The sequence below is a fragment of the Gambusia affinis genome, linkage group LG12 (assembly GCF_019740435.1).
Source record: "Gambusia affinis linkage group LG12, SWU_Gaff_1.0, whole genome shotgun sequence".
NCBI lineage: Eukaryota > Metazoa > Chordata > Actinopteri > Cyprinodontiformes > Poeciliidae > Gambusia > Gambusia affinis.
This window is the reverse complement of record NC_057879.1, coordinates 15,232,867-15,250,575: the sequence shown is the minus strand read 5'-3', so window position 1 is coordinate 15,250,575 and position 17,709 is coordinate 15,232,867. Positions and strand designations below refer to the sequence as shown.

Sequence of the window (17,709 nt, the reverse complement as noted above, 5' to 3'; positions counted from 1 at the left end):
GCTACAGTCTACAAATTGGGGCAGACACACACATGTTAAAGCCCCGTGACTCAGTAGACGTTGCCAGAGCTGCTTGCAAAGCAGCATTTTGCCTTCATTTGTCGACAAAGGGGCGGCACCAAGCTGTTTTACTGACATGACTTTCACAAGAAATTACAGAGAAACACTCAGCAGAAATGTTTTCTCTTTTCAGTTCCTTTTTTTTTTTGCATTCCCCGACATTGTTTGGAACTTCATTTTTGGAAAAATACAATCAGAAATTTCCAGCAAGAATGCAATCCCACCCCCCCACATGGCATGGACTGTATTTGGTGAGTGCAAGATGGCACGAGGTAACCTTTTAAATTCTTATGAAAGATGAAAGGTAATAAGGAAACAAACCATGGATTTACCCATACCTGCTCCCTCATACACGTCACAACTCTGTTTGGCCTCATTGTTTAGATGGCACAGAAGGCAGAATGAGTCGATTTGGCTTGAGAGGAGAATAATCAGAGCAACACAGTGGTCCTCTGAGATCTTTTATTGAATGCATAACAATGAAGCTTGATTGAAATTGATAAAGGCTTTGAAGACCGGGTTGCTCCTTTCCACGCACTAATTTGTTCCAAAGCAACCTTTGACTTAGATGGGATTGTCTGTGACAAGGTAATTAGCCAGCTTTCGAAGAGGGTCAAAATTTGTGTAGTTATATAAAAGGAAAATCATAGTCCTCCTTTTTTTGAGAGAGATTTCAAAATACTGCATCTGGGTCTCAATAGACTCAAAAAAAGAAGGCACATTCAGGAATTTCACTGCATATTGTCTAGCTTTGAAAAGAAATGACTGAGCACTACTTTGGAGAAGTGTGTGGGAGCCAAGGGTGTTCTGTGTCATATTCCTGTATCAACACGAAGTCAGCAGATGTGAAAGTGCTGCTGACCTCGTCCATTTTTCTTCCAGTGCCATCAAGGCCACCGTGCCGCAGCGCTTCACACCACATCCAATTGTGCAGACTAAAAGGTTTGCTATCGAGGGCTCCCGTGCAGGCCACAAGCTTTCGGACACCTGTGCTTATAAGAGTCAAGTGCAGTGTCAGCATGCCGACCGGCATGCATCATGCAGTGGCCTCACACATGCTAGCAGAACAACATTATCTGTCTGTGCACAGACAGCCCAGAGAATATATTATCCTCAGTCTGCATAGCGACCTTGATGGTAACCCCCCACTTCTGATTGCATAATGCCAAATTAAGGTACATGCTGCATGCAAGGTTGTACAGGGGTCTCTGATTGGTATTATGAATCATGCAGCATGATATTGTTTGACTGAATGCACCCAGTCCAAATTGGATTCCCACAAACGCCTCCACCCCACCCTGCCTAGACAAGTACTGATGAAAGATAACCGCCTCTGCATTAATCAAAGAGATGGAGCATTTTGATCCCACTCTCAATTAGATTAGATTATATTAATTTAACAATTTGTACAAAATGCTATATCAATTATCATCAGGTCAGTCATCTTGATCTGTTGCCCAAATTTGTGTCAGCAAACAAAAGAGGTGTACACTGAATACGACTGCCTTAGGATAGACCGAAAAAAAAAAAAAAGGATTTTGTCAAGTTTCAATATGCAATGGAAACAACATCAATCTGAGAACTGCCTTGATTTAAGTAAATTGTTTTTTTTTCTTTTTGTATTTGCATTCATTTCCATATAAAAGTTTGGTTACACTAAAACATGAAATGAGGGTGAAGTTTCTACTTTAATGGAAAATTAGTCACTCCTTTCCATGTATGCAGTGGCAGCCTAAGCCTTAAGCAAGCTTTGTATATCTTGGGTAGTAGACCTAATTTCAACACTACATGAAGACCCAGTTTAGACATTAGTCAATCTCAGGCCTACAGAAGACACTTAATTTTAGACCACATGTAGACACAGCAGTGTAATCATTATATATTATATCAATATCAATCAAAACAATTAATTTAATAAAGAAGACAAAAAAAATTGAAATCTGTAAATTGGGACTTAGTTATGAGAACGTACTGAGTTTTTTCTATTAAATTGAGTATTGCATTTTTCATTATAAGTTTATTTTTAGGTTTTTTTTGTTTTTTTTTGTTTTTTTTTATCTTGGGCTGGCTCAGTGAGTATACATGTGGATAGTTACTGCAAATTTAAGAGGGATGCCTTACAGTATGCTTGGGGTTATAAGAGGGCTTCAGGAGTGGAAAGTTTGATTCGTTGTAGGAGTGGGGTCAAAATCTCATCACACTTGCTTGCACCCCAAAACGCCAATAATTGAAAACAATGGATTTACCCAGGAGGCAAGGCGAACATCAGCTTTTGGTTATGTGTTTGTCTATTTGCTTAAAATAATTATTATTGTGTCACAGATGCAATTTATCCCATAGAGTCATCTCATAATGGGTAGGTGTCAGAAGTACAGGCCTGGTAATTTAACCTTCATTAAGCTGTAACACATTAAAAGACAATATCAGGGAACTATTAAATACTTTAGCTAAACATGACAAAGGAGGGTTTACATACAAATTCTGAGCTTAAGTAAACAGAAATCAATACAATGCAAATTTTAAAACTCCAGTGTTGATTTGTTTCTTAAACAGACAGTTTGCTTGGCTGTGCCTGTAGTAGGACACAGGCAAAAAAGAAGGGTTAGCACACAAAAGATTAAGCTCCAAATCATTGATAATTAATAATCCTTGAGATCAAACATGCAGTAAACAGCAATTACCTAAGGGAGGCTGTGATCAGAATCGTATACTTGATGATCAATAGGGTCTGGGCTGCTCTTTATGCAGGCTGGCAGACAACTGACTGAATCCGGAATTACTGATGCTTGTGACATTCAAAACACATTTTTCCTCAGAGGAGCCTGGAGCTGATGGATGGAATCTTAATGAAAAACAATATAGGCTAAAATGTAGTGCAATTAGAAGCAATAATTTTGAAATGTTGTGTTTAAAATGTGGATATATCCAAATACAGGAGAGAAAAAATTAATCACATATAAGCGTTGTAAAGATATTTGTTTTTTTAGTTTATTTTGGTCTTCTCTTTGTATCTCTACATGAGTCTAGCACTCTTATAAAAAAATAATGCATGTTAGAGAAGCTAAATAAAATATGCAAAAAGAGGGCAGCCCTCAGACTGACACTAAAATAAAGACGGCATGTTGATTATGTGATGTTCTGTGCGAGTCAGTCGCAGACATTTAATTTCTTCCTGAAAGATGGTATAATTGGTTTCAATTGATGGAATAGGGGCGCTAAATTCTTAGCAGCAAGATTGCTCTTATTTACCCTTTATCTTGACTGATTTACCAAAAAATGCCCAAAACTCTGAAAAAATAAGTAAATAAAACAAACAAACAAAAAATTGTTGAGAAGACTCCCCTCTCAGTCTATCCCATACAATTCCCCTTTCCATAGAAATTGACTGTGTCACCAGCAGGGAGAGACAGTGAGATGGACGTCTTAAAAGCCTAGTGGCCGGGACTCGTTTTGTTTTTGTGTCGGTCGAACTGGATGGGAGGGAGGGATCAGCAGCAGCTTCAGTACCAGGCAGTGCTTTGCCTCAGTACGGACCGGGTAGACAGATAGAGGAGGAGGCTCTTACATGCTGCCGACACCGTTTCTCCTCCTGCTGCCTTTCTTTCACGGGGAGCGTTTCCGAGGCCACTCTTGAGCCAAAAGGATATTCTTCTATTTTTTTTTTTATTTATCCCAAATTTTTTTCCCATATTTTCCACGGATTCCGAAGCGGGAAAATAAAAGGAGTGTCGGGCGTACAAATGTTCTCGTTACACGAGGGTAGCGGGCTGCTTCTGCTCTTGCTCTTAGCAGGACTGCAGGTAATGTAATTGCAGAGTGGTTTTAGAGCGGAGTTATACACCGGACAGTTTAGTCGCTTTTATTTCCTCCTCTGTACCTTTCCATTGCTGCTTCTTGAGTTATAGGAACCGGGACGGGTTTGTAGCTCCTCGGAAGCCACTTTATATTGCGTGTAGTTAGAAAGCACCGCGGGGTCGGGTACCGAAATTGACAATAAAGTCGCCGGAGTCTAGCTTGGGCGGCAATTACTCGCTAGCGGCTCCGGCTTTATTGATTGCTCACAAGAAGCCGAAACGAGGAGTACGTTTGAATTAATTATTTCAGTTAAACGACTTAAAATTTACAGCCTAATTTCGAAGTTTCTCTGGTTGAATCTTGTCTTGGAAGTTGATGGGGCAGACCCACGATAACCTAGATATTGTTCGATTATTATTTGGTTTAGATTTGCTGTCTGTTCAGTTTGATACATTGTAAGCACGCTCTCCCTCTGGTGTGAAAGTCCTAATTATTAACAATGTAAAGCTGAACAATTCAGCGGATGTACAAGCTGGCAACTTGTATGGTTTGTGAAAGTGACTGATTTTGGACTCCAATGGGTTAAGCATTTATGTACCTTGAATAAAAGGAGAACAGCTCAGTTAATTTCTACCATCCTTGTAACCTAAATTGCCTTCTCTCAAAGGTCTGACTATTGTATTAACATTTAGATCCAGAAATATGCAACCTGCTGCCATGGCTGTTGGATAGGGAGCCAGGCTCTGCTCCCCCTCCCTTTCTTTAGCCTTTTTTTCCATTTAAATTCCTTTGATTAAGAATGGCAAGTGGCACAATGCCCTTTTTTTTATTTCTTTCAAAGCTCTTTTCATTTCACATTCTCTTGAAAGTACATTTCAAAACGAGAGGAAAATAGTAAGACCAGTGTGTCAAAGAGCTAGAATTAATGCTGACTATGGTTGCACTGATCTTTAGGCCAGAGATCGGAATTGGCTAATTTTCTCCTGATGATGCTTATGAATCAAATAAGTAACAACATATAGCACATTGCTCTCTCTAGTGTATTTCATTTGTCTGAATAAATCTACTTTTTGTTGTTGAAATATTTGCATTGCAGTTTTAGTGAAATTTTACTTTGAGCATTTGAAGAACATCTAAACTGGTTTCCCAATGTATTAATTTTTACACATAAAGTGTGCTTAAAAATTGGTGAGAGTAGATCAGATTTTCCTTTTATTGGCTAATCAAATTCTGAACACTTTTGCTTTCTTTTCCTCTGCCCCTTTATGTTACATGCATCTAAATGAAGAACTCCCAGTATTTTGGCCAGTCAACATATCAACCAATGTCATTCATTACGTTTTGAAGTTTTATAACAGTCAGATAAGGTTTGTGATATTTGCTTTTATACATTAATGTGTCCTTCATTTTTTGTTGGATTTGCTACTACTAATGCTAATTAAGAACCTGGAACCCCTTTTACCATTTTTCACATGTTCTATTTGCTGGGGGAAAATGTTAGGATCCACAGTTTGACTTAAAAATAAAATCGTAAAAGGGAAACAGCCGAAAAACCCCCTGATCATTCCTTCTCTAATGTTGAAGTTACGTAAACATCAAAGCATGTTCCTCAGTCATGCTCTGTTAGCTTGTGCTGGATTTTTATTTCACAAAATATATACTTTGACGATTTCTGTGCTTTAATTTCCAGCTGCAGTTCTACATATTTTGTAAAACTGATGTGAAGACAAAATAAAAAAAAAAAAAACATAAAGGAGTATATTGATCAGTCATTATTTGGTAGTTTCTTTGAAATGAAAAGTACTGTGATTTTTATGTGCTTGCTCAGACATTCGCACATAGATGTTTATTCCCCCACTTTGTGTATTGCTGTTGTTTGCTTTTATTCCTCCGTTCCTGTACATCAAAGCAAAGACTGTTTGTCCAGAGGTAGTGTGTTGATCACAGGGGCTGACGGACCACTACCCTGTTCCTGGGCCCCTGTACTATGGGACAAATGGGGCTTGTTCTTGCCTAGCCATGCTCTTTGGCTAATGCTTAACCCTTTTGGCCTCATTATCCTAATTGCGGCCCCCTCTATAAAAACAACAGATGCTTTTGTACAACCATGAGAAGTTCAGAATGTGACCAGGAGATTTTTTTTCAGACGGAGGGCATTTTTGTTGTTGTTCGTAAAGGTTGATTTATGACTCATTTTTGCACCCACTTTACCCCTCTGTCTTTTCCCACATTGCAGATTGCAGCAGAGGCCAGGGGTGCCCCACCATGCAATCCCGGCTTCTCTGAAGATCTGTACACAGTTGTGGTGCCAGATATCACAGAGAAAGGATGGCCTCTTTTCAACGGTGAGTGGTGAAATATTCCTGGTTTTGTTTCACGATGGATGCCTATTACGTCTGTGCTCGAGCGTGTATTTGTCTTGGCATACCCGTCAACGGTGCCTGCCTCTATGTGTCACATTTCAGGGGGAGGATCTGAACAAGACTGACATATTTAAACAATTAGCCTCAGTGTAGTTGTGTGGTGCTGCACGTCATGTTGTTTGCCTTGTAAAGCAGCTCGATTGGGGCTCAACTTCACAACATGCCGGCCCTTTTTGCTTGCTTCCCTTTGCTTCACAGCGGGGTGAAACGTATGCAGACTGTTAAGTGTTCAGCTAAACTTTATGGTTGCTCCCTTTTTTTTTTCTTTCTTTGCACCACTGTGAGCATTTTAGTGTCAACCTCTGGCTTTGATTAAAAGGGGAAAATTTTCCTGATTGCTTTGGGGAGATATATCTTTTTCCAAAGAATGAAAATAAACAATTTCTGATATTTTTTTTAATTAAGCAAATACTCTAGTTAAGCTTTTCATAGCTTCATCAAGTTATGCAGTTGCTTAGCAGTATTCCTGACCTAATTAAATGTAGTCTTTTTGCAGATTTTAAATATCAAGCATCACTTTTTGTACTTTTTTCCAAATGTTGACACTGTTTCGCCTTAAGGGTCTGTTTGAGTCATTTGGTGCCCAATTGCATTTTACACTGCTAAGCCTAACAGTAAAATTGGGCTCAGAATGCATGTTGCAATAAAACTGTTAGCTAAACTGAAAAATAATGTATTTTTTCCTTCTGTTACAAGCATTTGGATAACTGAAATGCAACAAAGCAGATATGACCTTCTTCTTCTTGGTCCAATATTTGCCATATAGGGATGCAGCTGCGTAAAATGGCATGCAGGTCTCTGGACGGTAATAAAAACTAGAATATATCACCCGTGTGCTATTAGAGTGGTTAGGGCCTTGAGGTCATTTGGACCAGAAAGCATTCCCGCTTGTGTTGGATTTCACAGTGTGAGCCTAAAACTTACACGCTGCCGTCATTGTGAGTCAAAGAGGTTGGGGGTGGATGTGACACAGACTAGAGAATAAAGGAGGGAGAGGATAGATTGTGGTTTGAATGGGTAGATACTGCTTTCACTGAGCTCTACTTAGTGCATAAGTTTGTGTTTGATGCTTCAGGTGATGGATTTCCCTGTGTTGGCTCGTGGATGAGCCATGACCAGAGGTAATCAGGTTCTCTTTTGTTTGCCACCCCTTCACTCGTTTTCTCTCGCTGCCCTTCCCCCAGCGAGTTGTTGCTGTGTGGAGATTTCCTTGACAGTGAGGGGCACTCCTGTATCATTGTAATGCAGCAGGGCAAAGCAGCGTGGGTTGATTTTAATGAAACTCTATTCTCTAATGAGGATCTCCTGTAGCATGTTTTGAAAGACAAAAGCCCCCACAGTGTGCGGAGTATTCTTAAAGTTTCCTCATTTTCTTTCCACCATGCTGTTCTTTGGTATCGTTTTTGACGAGTTGCTGTAGGCTTTTTAAAAATTTTTTTTAATTAATTAATTTTTTAAAACGCGGCTTCTTTAGCAACACACAGCTGCATTTGGTCAGTTTTTCTTGCCATTTCTTAAATAGTAAATGATGAGTCAACTACAAAATAAAAGACGTCTTCAAGTCTAAATATATCTAAGTAAAACATTGAGCTTTTATCATGCTATAAATAACACTCCCAGCTAATTTCAGCATGCATATATGTCTTCTTGAGTTATTGATGAGAAGCCATCAATTGCCTGCTGGTTCAGTTGGCTTCTTTTGAAATAGAATCCTCCCGAGCATCTGTGTAATACTATCACAAGGTTGTGTAAGATGTCAGAAACACCTGGCTCATATTATTATATTGCATTTCATCCCAAGAATATGGTAGACGTGGTAGTGGTGAAATGTTAGAAATCTTCCCTACTTTTAATTGTAGCCATTCTTTTCCCAGCTGATTAAGGGAATACACATCCTGTGGCCTGCAAGGCCTGGAAATTGTTGCAGTTAGCATGTAAACAGAAGACATTGTATGTGCTAAATTGAAGACATCCTGTAGATTAGATAATAGTAATTGTGGGCAGCCAGTTAGTGGAGGTAATCAAATTCTGCTGGCTGGAAACAAAATTTTTACTTTTGGCTGGGCGCATGGTGGCCTTCCTGGTTTTTATTTAGTAGTTTTAAAGATTTTAGACCAAGAAAAACCCAAATACTGCAGCTATTCTGCCTTCTGTGTAACTTCTGCCAAAACAATTTCTACCACTGAATAGTGAATTAAAATTTAAATTATTTTGCCCATTCATAGTAAGAAGAATCACCTTTGTTTTTCTTTTTATTAAAAAAAAGGATTTTTCAAGTTTTTATGTGATCACTCTCCTAATGAGTGACAAGATCTAACCAAACATCAGTATTTTGTAGTTTCATTAAAAGAAGCTAAACTGTTCACACATCAGCATATTTTCTTTTATCGAGTTTAGCTGTTTGATGAAAGTGACTTGTTTTACTAGATTTCATTTAATTTAAGGTATGCTGTAGCTTTGGGTGGTTTGCCCCTGGGTGTCTAATGAAATTCTTGGTGGCTTTAGAAAGCTGACACACATTGTGCCTCTTTTTTTTTTTTTCTTTTTTTTTTCCCGGTCTTGATGAAGCTCACAAAGCAGAGCAAGTCAGAGTCGGCACATTATTCAGCGGGGGTTTCCCCCTCCCTAAATCTAGGTTAATGAAAAGCCCAAAAGCTTAATTGAGCCTAATACGCTCTCTTATTCCGCCGTTCTGGCATCTCTACCCCCAATCTTCTATTCTGATTTAATTTTTCCCTCCCTCCACCCCTCATAACCTGGCATTTACTTGTATCAGTGACAATTACACAAGCTCTTACCATGACAAAAGTATGCTTGTAGATAGCTTTGGCCTTGATTCAAGTGTTTTAAAAGTGACACTGGCAAGAGAGTCCAGTTATGTAGCTCCTAAAATTTGTGTTATTTGGGGTAGTGCTGGGGGGGGAATGTACAGTTAACCAGTTCAATAATTCAAGCAATTACTGTCAAAGTCAGCAGTGTGAACATCAACTAGAGAGATCTGTACATTTAAATATACCCAGCAGTTTGTCCTTATTTAGAATATATTTTGTTGTGTAAACATTTTCAATAATCTAAATTTCTCTGGTTTTACAAGACAATCATTGGTGATTCATAAATATGGTTAAGCAAATTAATATTTCTCACTTTTCCCAGTTCTTTTTATCTGTTTTGTCAACATTTCAGTGATCCTGACTGAAACTGCCCCCCCAGCCCCCCTCACATGTTTTATTTAGTTTTTGTAAGAGGCCCCAGTATTTGGTGAGACATGACCTGGTTTGACCCAATCTTGTAAACTGAGACAAGTTCTGGTGAAGTATGGATGAATGAGAGGCCATTAATGGAGGTTCTGACACATGAACAGACAGGCCACATAAGCATGACCTTTTGTCACCTGAAGTTATTGTGACCTACAGGCTAGACCATATATCACCTACAGGAAGAAAGGGAGGCCAGAAATAAGAGGAGAGTAGAGACGGTTTTAGATGTGGTATAGCAAGTTTATTCTAATTTGGACCTTAAGATTTGTATTTATTTATTTTTTTTTATAGCAGATTTGAGGAAAAAAAAAACATGTCTTGCTTTCAATACCTTGTTTTGGAATTGCACTGATGCACTAGGGTTAAATAATTTAAATTCAAACTGACCTTTTAAATTCAAACTGACCTTTGTATGGTTCAAATTCTTTTTTAGAGGATATTCTTGGATCACTGGTGCTACACATGAAAAAGATTTACGGGGGATGTGAGTCACCGTGAGACTCATGCAGCTGCTGCATGTCTCACATATTTCCTTTGTCACCATAGGACATTTTGAGCAACCCCTGTGGTCATTCTTATTTTCTTTGTTTTATTGTACTTCATACTAAAGCTCTTATTTCTTTTTAAGGCAGCACTTTGAGCAAAAGTTTGTTTCCAAGAGTAGCCCAGCACCCTCATCCTTCTTCCCCCTCCCTTTTTTTCTTGATAGGGGATCAATGAATCCAGGGTCTTTGTTTGCTCAGATCAATATGTTGTAATGAAGGCTGTGAACCAATTCCCAGCTAAGGCATCCCTGCATGGTGGGATAGAATTTGTTTTATATTTTACTGTGACCAGATTACAAAATTTGATTTTTATCTCACTGTCACTCTGCCTTTTAGCTCTTCTTTGGAACACAGTGGCCTGGATAAGTAGCACATATTGTGATGACAAATTGAATCTTGGCACTGTACAAACTCTGAAATAACCTTGTATGCGTCGCCTACAGTATCCCAAGAAAGCAGAGATGCTTCACAGGTTAAAATGCTTTTTTTTTCTTTTTTTTTCTTTTGTCTTTTCCATTGCTTTCCCATTACGCAAACATGTTTGCATAATAAATGCATTGATCTTTGGCTAGAGTGTGTATCCTTTGTAAACCCATTCAGGAGCTTAACCTGTGTACTGTAATTATCTGACATTTGACAGCCTGTTCCTTGGTCTAGCAATTATCACTTCATATTTGGAGGCAGGAAAATGTTGGTAAAATGCCCAAGTGTCAATACTAAAGTATTTTGTGGTGGGCAGATATCAGCATTGCAGCTTGTCATCACTTCTGCTCATATCACTCTTATTACCTCCAGGCCATGGCCTTTGCCATTGGCTCCTGACCATATGCCACTGACATTGCACTTTAGTTGAGGTGTCCCTCTCTTGTGTGTTGTGCATTTGTCCTTGAAATATAATTAGCTTACTCTGTTCAGAAAGCTCTTGATGCTGCAGACAGATATTTTGGCAACAGATTTTCTGCAGCTGTGTAACTCTGTTAACTCTAGGTTTAACAAACAAACAAAAAATATAAATGTTTTTTTATTTTATTGTGTTTAGAGATCTCGCCAATTAAAATTACATAATGTGCCTGGTCAAAATGATATCACTCTTGTATATTCTTGGCAGTTGCTAAGTGAATGTGAATTCAGCTGATGAAGTGAAACATATAAAAGGTTTCTTTTAAGGTTGGCGGCATTGGTCTTTTAAAAAATTTTCTTTTGAAAAACGGAAGGACGCAGTTGTTCACATAAAGATTAGAAGGCTCCTTTTCTGGCTTGTTGAAGGTGCAGCAGAGCACAGAGGTTGACCAGTCATGTTCTTTGTACCATTGTAACAATTCTAAAAGAAAATCAATGCATTGCCAAGAAAATACATATTCAGATGTCCAGTTTCTGCTTTCAGTTGATAAACAATTTTTTGTGGTTTTGAATTATTGTCCTTTTATGCAAGAATTGGAAATGGCACTGATTATAACCTTTGACAAAACATGGCTAAAACTCTTTCTGGAAAGAATTAGTTTGAACTGTTCTCCATCCATTATCTAACATGCTTATCCTCACATTGTTATGGGGGGGGGGAGACTGGTGCACATTTGCATTACACTAAGCATAGGTGACTGCTGGAGACAGAATATTTATTTTTTTATGTATTGTAAAAATCATGAACCATTTAGTTAAAAATTCACATTGAAGGCAAATGTCTACTCTTCTTTGCAAAAATATTGCTCAAGCCTTAGACTCTTGTTTCAGGTTGGGTGAATGTAACTTGAGTTTTCACTTATGGGTTGTTGTGTCAGGAGGCCCTACCCAAAGTCTGAATATAATTTTGGAATTAATAGATATTTTATTGTTCAAAGGAGTTTAGGCTATAGGTTATCTGCATCCTTGTCCCACCTGTTTCCACACTCGTCTAGAAACACTTCAACTACGGTAACTGGTTTTCCCATGTGCTTAAATAAGCTTCCAATGTAATACTTGGTGACTGATTTTATTATTATTTTTATTTATTTCTTTTCTTTTTAATTTGAGGGACACAGTGTGCATAATGACCCCACTACATAATGAGGTCATTTATAAATAACTTCATTGACCTAACTTTCTGTATGTGCCTTCATGTGTCTAGGAATAATGTTTCACACAAGTGAAATGCTCAAACCAATGTTGAAAAGAAAATACACAACTTGGACCTAAAAGACAAATAAATCAGCACTGGGGAGTAAATAATTTACTGTTTTCATTGCAGATTTGTGGATTGTTTAGTTTTGTGTGGGCAGCCCTTCTTTTAGCTTGTAAAGTGAATGGTTCCTCTTCTCTCTCACAGATTTTTGTCCTAACTAAGTAAGATTTGCCCATGTCTTTTACTGTGTGGTGTAGTAACACTTCGATTTTTGCCCACGGTTTTCTCTCTTAGTGGTACTTGTTTTGCTCATTATGTTAAGCCAGGGGTGTGAACAGAGCTGTATCCTCAAGTGTTAAATTGGCAGCCACTTTAAAAAGTCAGCCACTCCCAATCCCCCCCACTGATTTTTCTCTTTAATGTACCTGTTGTGTTCATATGGCAGTGCATTTAACATCTAAACAGACAAGCAAGCATTTTTTTTTTAACCTGGGAGTTGTAGATTGAACACCAGTACCTATTCCATAGCTGTGTATGACAGTTAGCAGGCAGACAACAATGTCTTTGTGCTCTGTGTCAGACAAGCTAATACTCCGATGAACATATTAATGAGGGTTTTTGTGCCAATGGAGAAAATGGAGACAGCACTTGCCTTGTGTGTTTAACCTTTTTCTGTATGCAAGTGACAAACACGGTTGCGATTTTCTAAACGCTATCCTGTGTTCAAAAGTCTGCATAAATTTGAACGGCATTATTCTGCTGACTATAAAAGAGAAATTTGATGCAGGGACATGTTAATTGACCCAGATACTGTAGCCATGTTCACAAAGGCCAATATCCTGCCTGGGAAGCGACGTCTGCCTCCTGCGGGCCACACCAACTATTGTGTTCCAGCACAAGCTTCAATTTCAGTGCTAAGCATTTTTCCTCTTTTCTATCTCTGGACAGTAGCCTCTGATGTCACTAATCTTTAGCCATTCTCAATCCACCCTGTCTTTGATTCACTCCTCCATCACCTCCTCTACTTATTTCCTTGTTGTCCCTTTTCTTTCTCTGCACCCCCCTGCAGATGGGAGTTGAGGAGCAGTGCTCCCCCTTGGCGCTATACAAAGATTGATGTGGTGTAATTGGGTAATTCAAGGACAATACTGTAGCATTTTTTCCTTTTTTCCCCACATCTGAATTTGTTTCCTGTAGTGACCTTGTTTGCTTCATGACTTCAGTCATGCATGCAATGTTAAATTTTACTTGTGTGGGTAATTTTTCTGATTCATGGCTGGCTTTGAAGAACTCATGGATTTTGATGGCCCTTGGCAAAGCAAGTTTATTTGTAAAGTAGCCTCTATATGTGATGTAATCCAATGTATTTTATTGGAAAAGAACAAAAGTAAAGAGAAAAAAAAAGTCAAAAAATTTAAGAATTGCATATAAAGGGAGCAACAGGGAAATGCTCATTTATTCAAAGCTAATAGTTAAGGCATGAGAAAATTTATAAAATATTTACCTTTCATTGGTAGACCGTGATAAATATTTTTTTTTCTCCAGTCCTGATTTAAAGAAGCCAAGGGTTTGCAACTGTCTATTTTTTGGAAGTTTATTCTAGCCCTGATCACTAAAACAAATACTGCCCCCTCTTGCTTAATTCAAGTCTTTGGAACTCTGAGTGACAACCTCTCTAATCTTGGAGACCTAGATTCTCTATCCCTGATTTGCTTTTCTTTTTATTACAGAACACGGTTGTCTTTTTTTGGTATTTTTATTTGAGGAGGTGGAGAGGGCAAATACGTCATTGCAATAATGTAGACAGTTTTTCTGTGAATGACATTAGTTGGACTTGGTGTTACTTTTTTTTCGTACTCCGTTACATTCTTTGTGGGAAAGGAACTTTCCATTTTTGCAACAGTCATTGATATTGTGGATACAATATGACGACAATGGATTATATATTGCACAAATATAGAAAGCTTTATTATGTGTGTGTAATATTGTAATACTTCATAATTAGAAGGATAGTCGTAGAGATATTGAATAGAGCATTGTGAAACTCGACATTGGATTGTATTTTTTCACAAATTTATGATTCACAGAGAACACAAAGTAGTCCTTTAAAAACTAGAAAATTAAATGGCTTTTTCTGTTTAGTAATTATTGAAAGCTCTAAGACGCCAAGTAAGGACAATTTTATTGATTTCAATTTACTTCAAACTAATCTAGGTTCAGTCTTGATGCAGATTGGTTACTGGTAACAATGATTTCTCGTTCCTTTCAATCTGATGGCTCTTCAAATAAGCTTATGTAACCTTCCTGATTGCTTGTCTCAAGTGATCTACAGCTACCAGGTTGTGTTGACACTGTTGTATGCTATCACTAGATATTGTGGTTGACCTGAAGCAGTTTCCATTCTCCATTTTCCTCTACCTTTTATGGGAGGGAGCTACATATTGCTTTGTGTTCAGCATCGTCTGCGTTTATATTAGCTCTTCTTCTGTCGATATTTAGTGGAACATTAAAGGCCGTGCAGCAAATTGACAATTTATTTCCCATAGCAAAGCTACCTAAGCAGTGACTGGAGGGGAGACATTTCATCTGAAGGATCTGCCTGCTGCAGACTGGTGATCTACTGATTTCCAAAACATCTTTATTTTATACACCAAAACATCCACGAGTAACGTGAATAAATATAGGGGAAGGTGGCATAATGTTTGTTCCACTGGAGTTTCTCTTGTGACTGCAGTCGAATTGTTCTACTTTCTGATGCTTGACTAACAACTTAAACCTTAAATTATTACTCAATTCCTTATGATATTTAGATTTTCATAAATCAAATATCTCTTTAATGACTTTTTTCTGATATTTTAAATACAATAATTTCTCCTTGAAACTAAAGTTAAAGCCTTTTAAATAATTGGAACACATTGACTGTGATAAAGAAGCAATGTCGATAATTCTTATATTTTATGTAGGTCTAACTTAATATTTTAACAATACTGTGTTTAGGTTTATTCATTTTGACTCCAATGTAATGCTCTACAAAATTACATGTTTCGCTCATTGAATTGTCAATGTACTGTCGGTTGCTCTTTGTATTTCATTTTATTAGACCATTCACAGCTTTATACCCACAATTTGTAGCTGCTTACCAGCATCCTCATCCTCCCCCACACACCGTGTTTGATTACTCACAATAATAATTCTCTCCATCTTGTATATGTCCAATGTCAGCTCTTCACTTTTACACTAAGTGATCTAAGCACTGTGACCTTTGGAGACGATAAGATTCCTTCAATTGACTTGAAGACTTTGGAATAACTGCCTGAACCAGTAATTCATGGCATTGCTAACCATATGAGGGCTACGAGGAAAGGTTATTGACCTTTCACGCCTGCCACTAGTGATAGAGAGAGCCAGACCCTTGAGGAAAATGAATTGTGCTTATTAAGAAACTGGACTTTTTGAATCGAACCCCGGGGGTAACTTTACTCTTGGCATCTCTTCTTTATGAAAGTAATTACTTTTTAGCAGTGTTTGACCAGCTTTCTGAGAGCATAGAGTTGCAGTCAGTCATAAAGGGTTTTGAGAGAAATTATAGTATAAATTGCAGAATGCCTGAAAGAAGAATATAGATGTTAAGATGAGGTTTCATTCAAAATGCTTTGAGGAATAAACCAACTTAAAGTGCATATGGACACACGATTTGTATGGTCAGCTTAACAACAGAGCAAAAAATTGGGGGATGCAATGAAGTAGTGACTGAAGAGATTAATTTAAGAAGTGAGTGCAAGTGTCACGGTCGATGAAAACGTCCTGTTTTTGCTGGGGTAAATTCTTTGGAGTGGAATATGATTGAACGCTGCAGAAATACATTTTTGTCCTTCACCCCAATGAATAGAGAAGCTGCACTGGAGAAGTTATTCGATACTTTCATGTTATTGATCCAGATGGCATATATTCATTAACATTCAGCTGTGGTACCAGCTTCAAAAGCACTGTACCTAAAACTGTCTGGACATTTTATTGTCCAAACAGCTTTTAATATTATCTGGTAAAAAAGAAACCAAAATACCCAAAAGTGAATTTATGATAAAGAATGAGAAAAGGTTTAACTAGTCAACACCAAAGGCAGTGATGCCCAAAGTCGGTCCTCGAGGGCCAGCATCTTGCAGGTTTTAGTTCTCAGTGGTTGTAGCAATCTCCTCAGCAAGTCAATGTTCTCCTTAGGCCTTCTAATGAGCCATCATTTGATGCATGCGTGTTAAACCAGAGAGAGAACTAAAACACGCAGGATGCCGGCACTTGATGACCGACTCTGGGCACCACTGACCAAAGGGGGAAAAGAGAGGAAATGAAAGGTCTTGTCCAATATACAAACTGCAGATTCGTAGGGGTAAATCCTCCTTTTTGCAATACATGAACTGTGGTTTAAGGTCTCTTTTTAGCTGTTGTGTTGGAACTAAAACCTGTGATATTTATAAAATGTGAGCCCATATGTTTAAGATTTTCAAAAGACTGCCGGTGTTTCCAGCTCAACACTCAAAAAAAACCCAAAAACAAAACAATAAAACGGAAAACATTTTCTTCGTAAAGCCTTCCTGTTACCCACTTTATATCTTGTTTTCACTTGGTCTTTCCCAGCCTGAATGAACTTCTGAAATGTCTTGACATGTTGGCAATAAAAAGAACTCTTGTTCCTGAGAGCCGAATTGCCCACCTTTAGACATTAACTGATGATGGACTGACAAAATCCTTTGAACATTTAAAACTTTTCTTCCCATCAGTCCTCTGCAAAGCAAGCAAATTGGGTTCCACTAAACAACTGTTGTTTCAGCTTAAAGGAATAAGAAATGTCGTAAAATCAACAGTGTGTGTCTACGTCAATTAAAAAGATATTGCTTAGCACTGCCTATTGGGTATGTCCTCACCTACAGAACTACAGCTGACAGACGTTGGAGGTAATTATCAGTTGTCGCCGTTGGCCAAGATGTGCTCTTTTCTTAGCTTCCGTGGTGCAAATATTGTTGCCGATGTTTTAAGGTGTTGACTCTTTATTTCCTCTTAAACACTCCGTAAAAATATTTTCAATTCCTCCTGTCGCGATTACACTCAACATATCATCAAACCGATTCATTGCCACAATTTGTGACTGCTGTGATTTCTGGTGAATATCTAAATATTTACTGCAACTGTCTACTAGCTTTTATAGTAACATAAAGTTTCTATTAGGTTTTTGAAATGTTGACAACATGGTTGTAGTTCTTGTTGGACACCTTTTAGCCTGCTTGTTTTCATAAACCCAATAAACCTCTTAAATATTTTCTTTGAGAAGATTGCCAGAATTTGTACTTATTGCATTGAAGGGGTCTGCAACCTCAGGCACAGATGGCTCTTTACTCTTCCCAAAGTGATTCTTCATAACTCAGGATAATAGGTAAGGTTTCTTTAAATTAGTTTCAGAAGTTGCTCAATTTCAGTTTGTGTTGTTATATTTATGTATGTATATGTGTATATATAATCTCCTGTAGTTCAACTCTTAG

General features: G+C 38.0%; 1 protein-coding gene across 1 annotated transcript in view; it reads left to right on the top strand.

Moving 5' to 3' along the window:
* The first annotated feature begins 3,513 nt into the window (after positions 1-3,513).
* Positions 3,514-17,709, top strand: part of cdh2 (cadherin 2, type 1, N-cadherin (neuronal)) — a 72,774-nt gene continuing 58,578 nt past the window's right edge. Inside the window, exons 1-2 of the mRNA XM_044134342.1 lie at positions 3,514-3,860; positions 6,092-6,200. Coding sequence (XP_043990277.1) covers positions 3,801-3,860; positions 6,092-6,200 — 169 coding nt within the window. The 5' untranslated portion in view covers positions 3,514-3,800. The remainder of the gene's footprint in view (positions 3,861-6,091; positions 6,201-17,709) is intronic.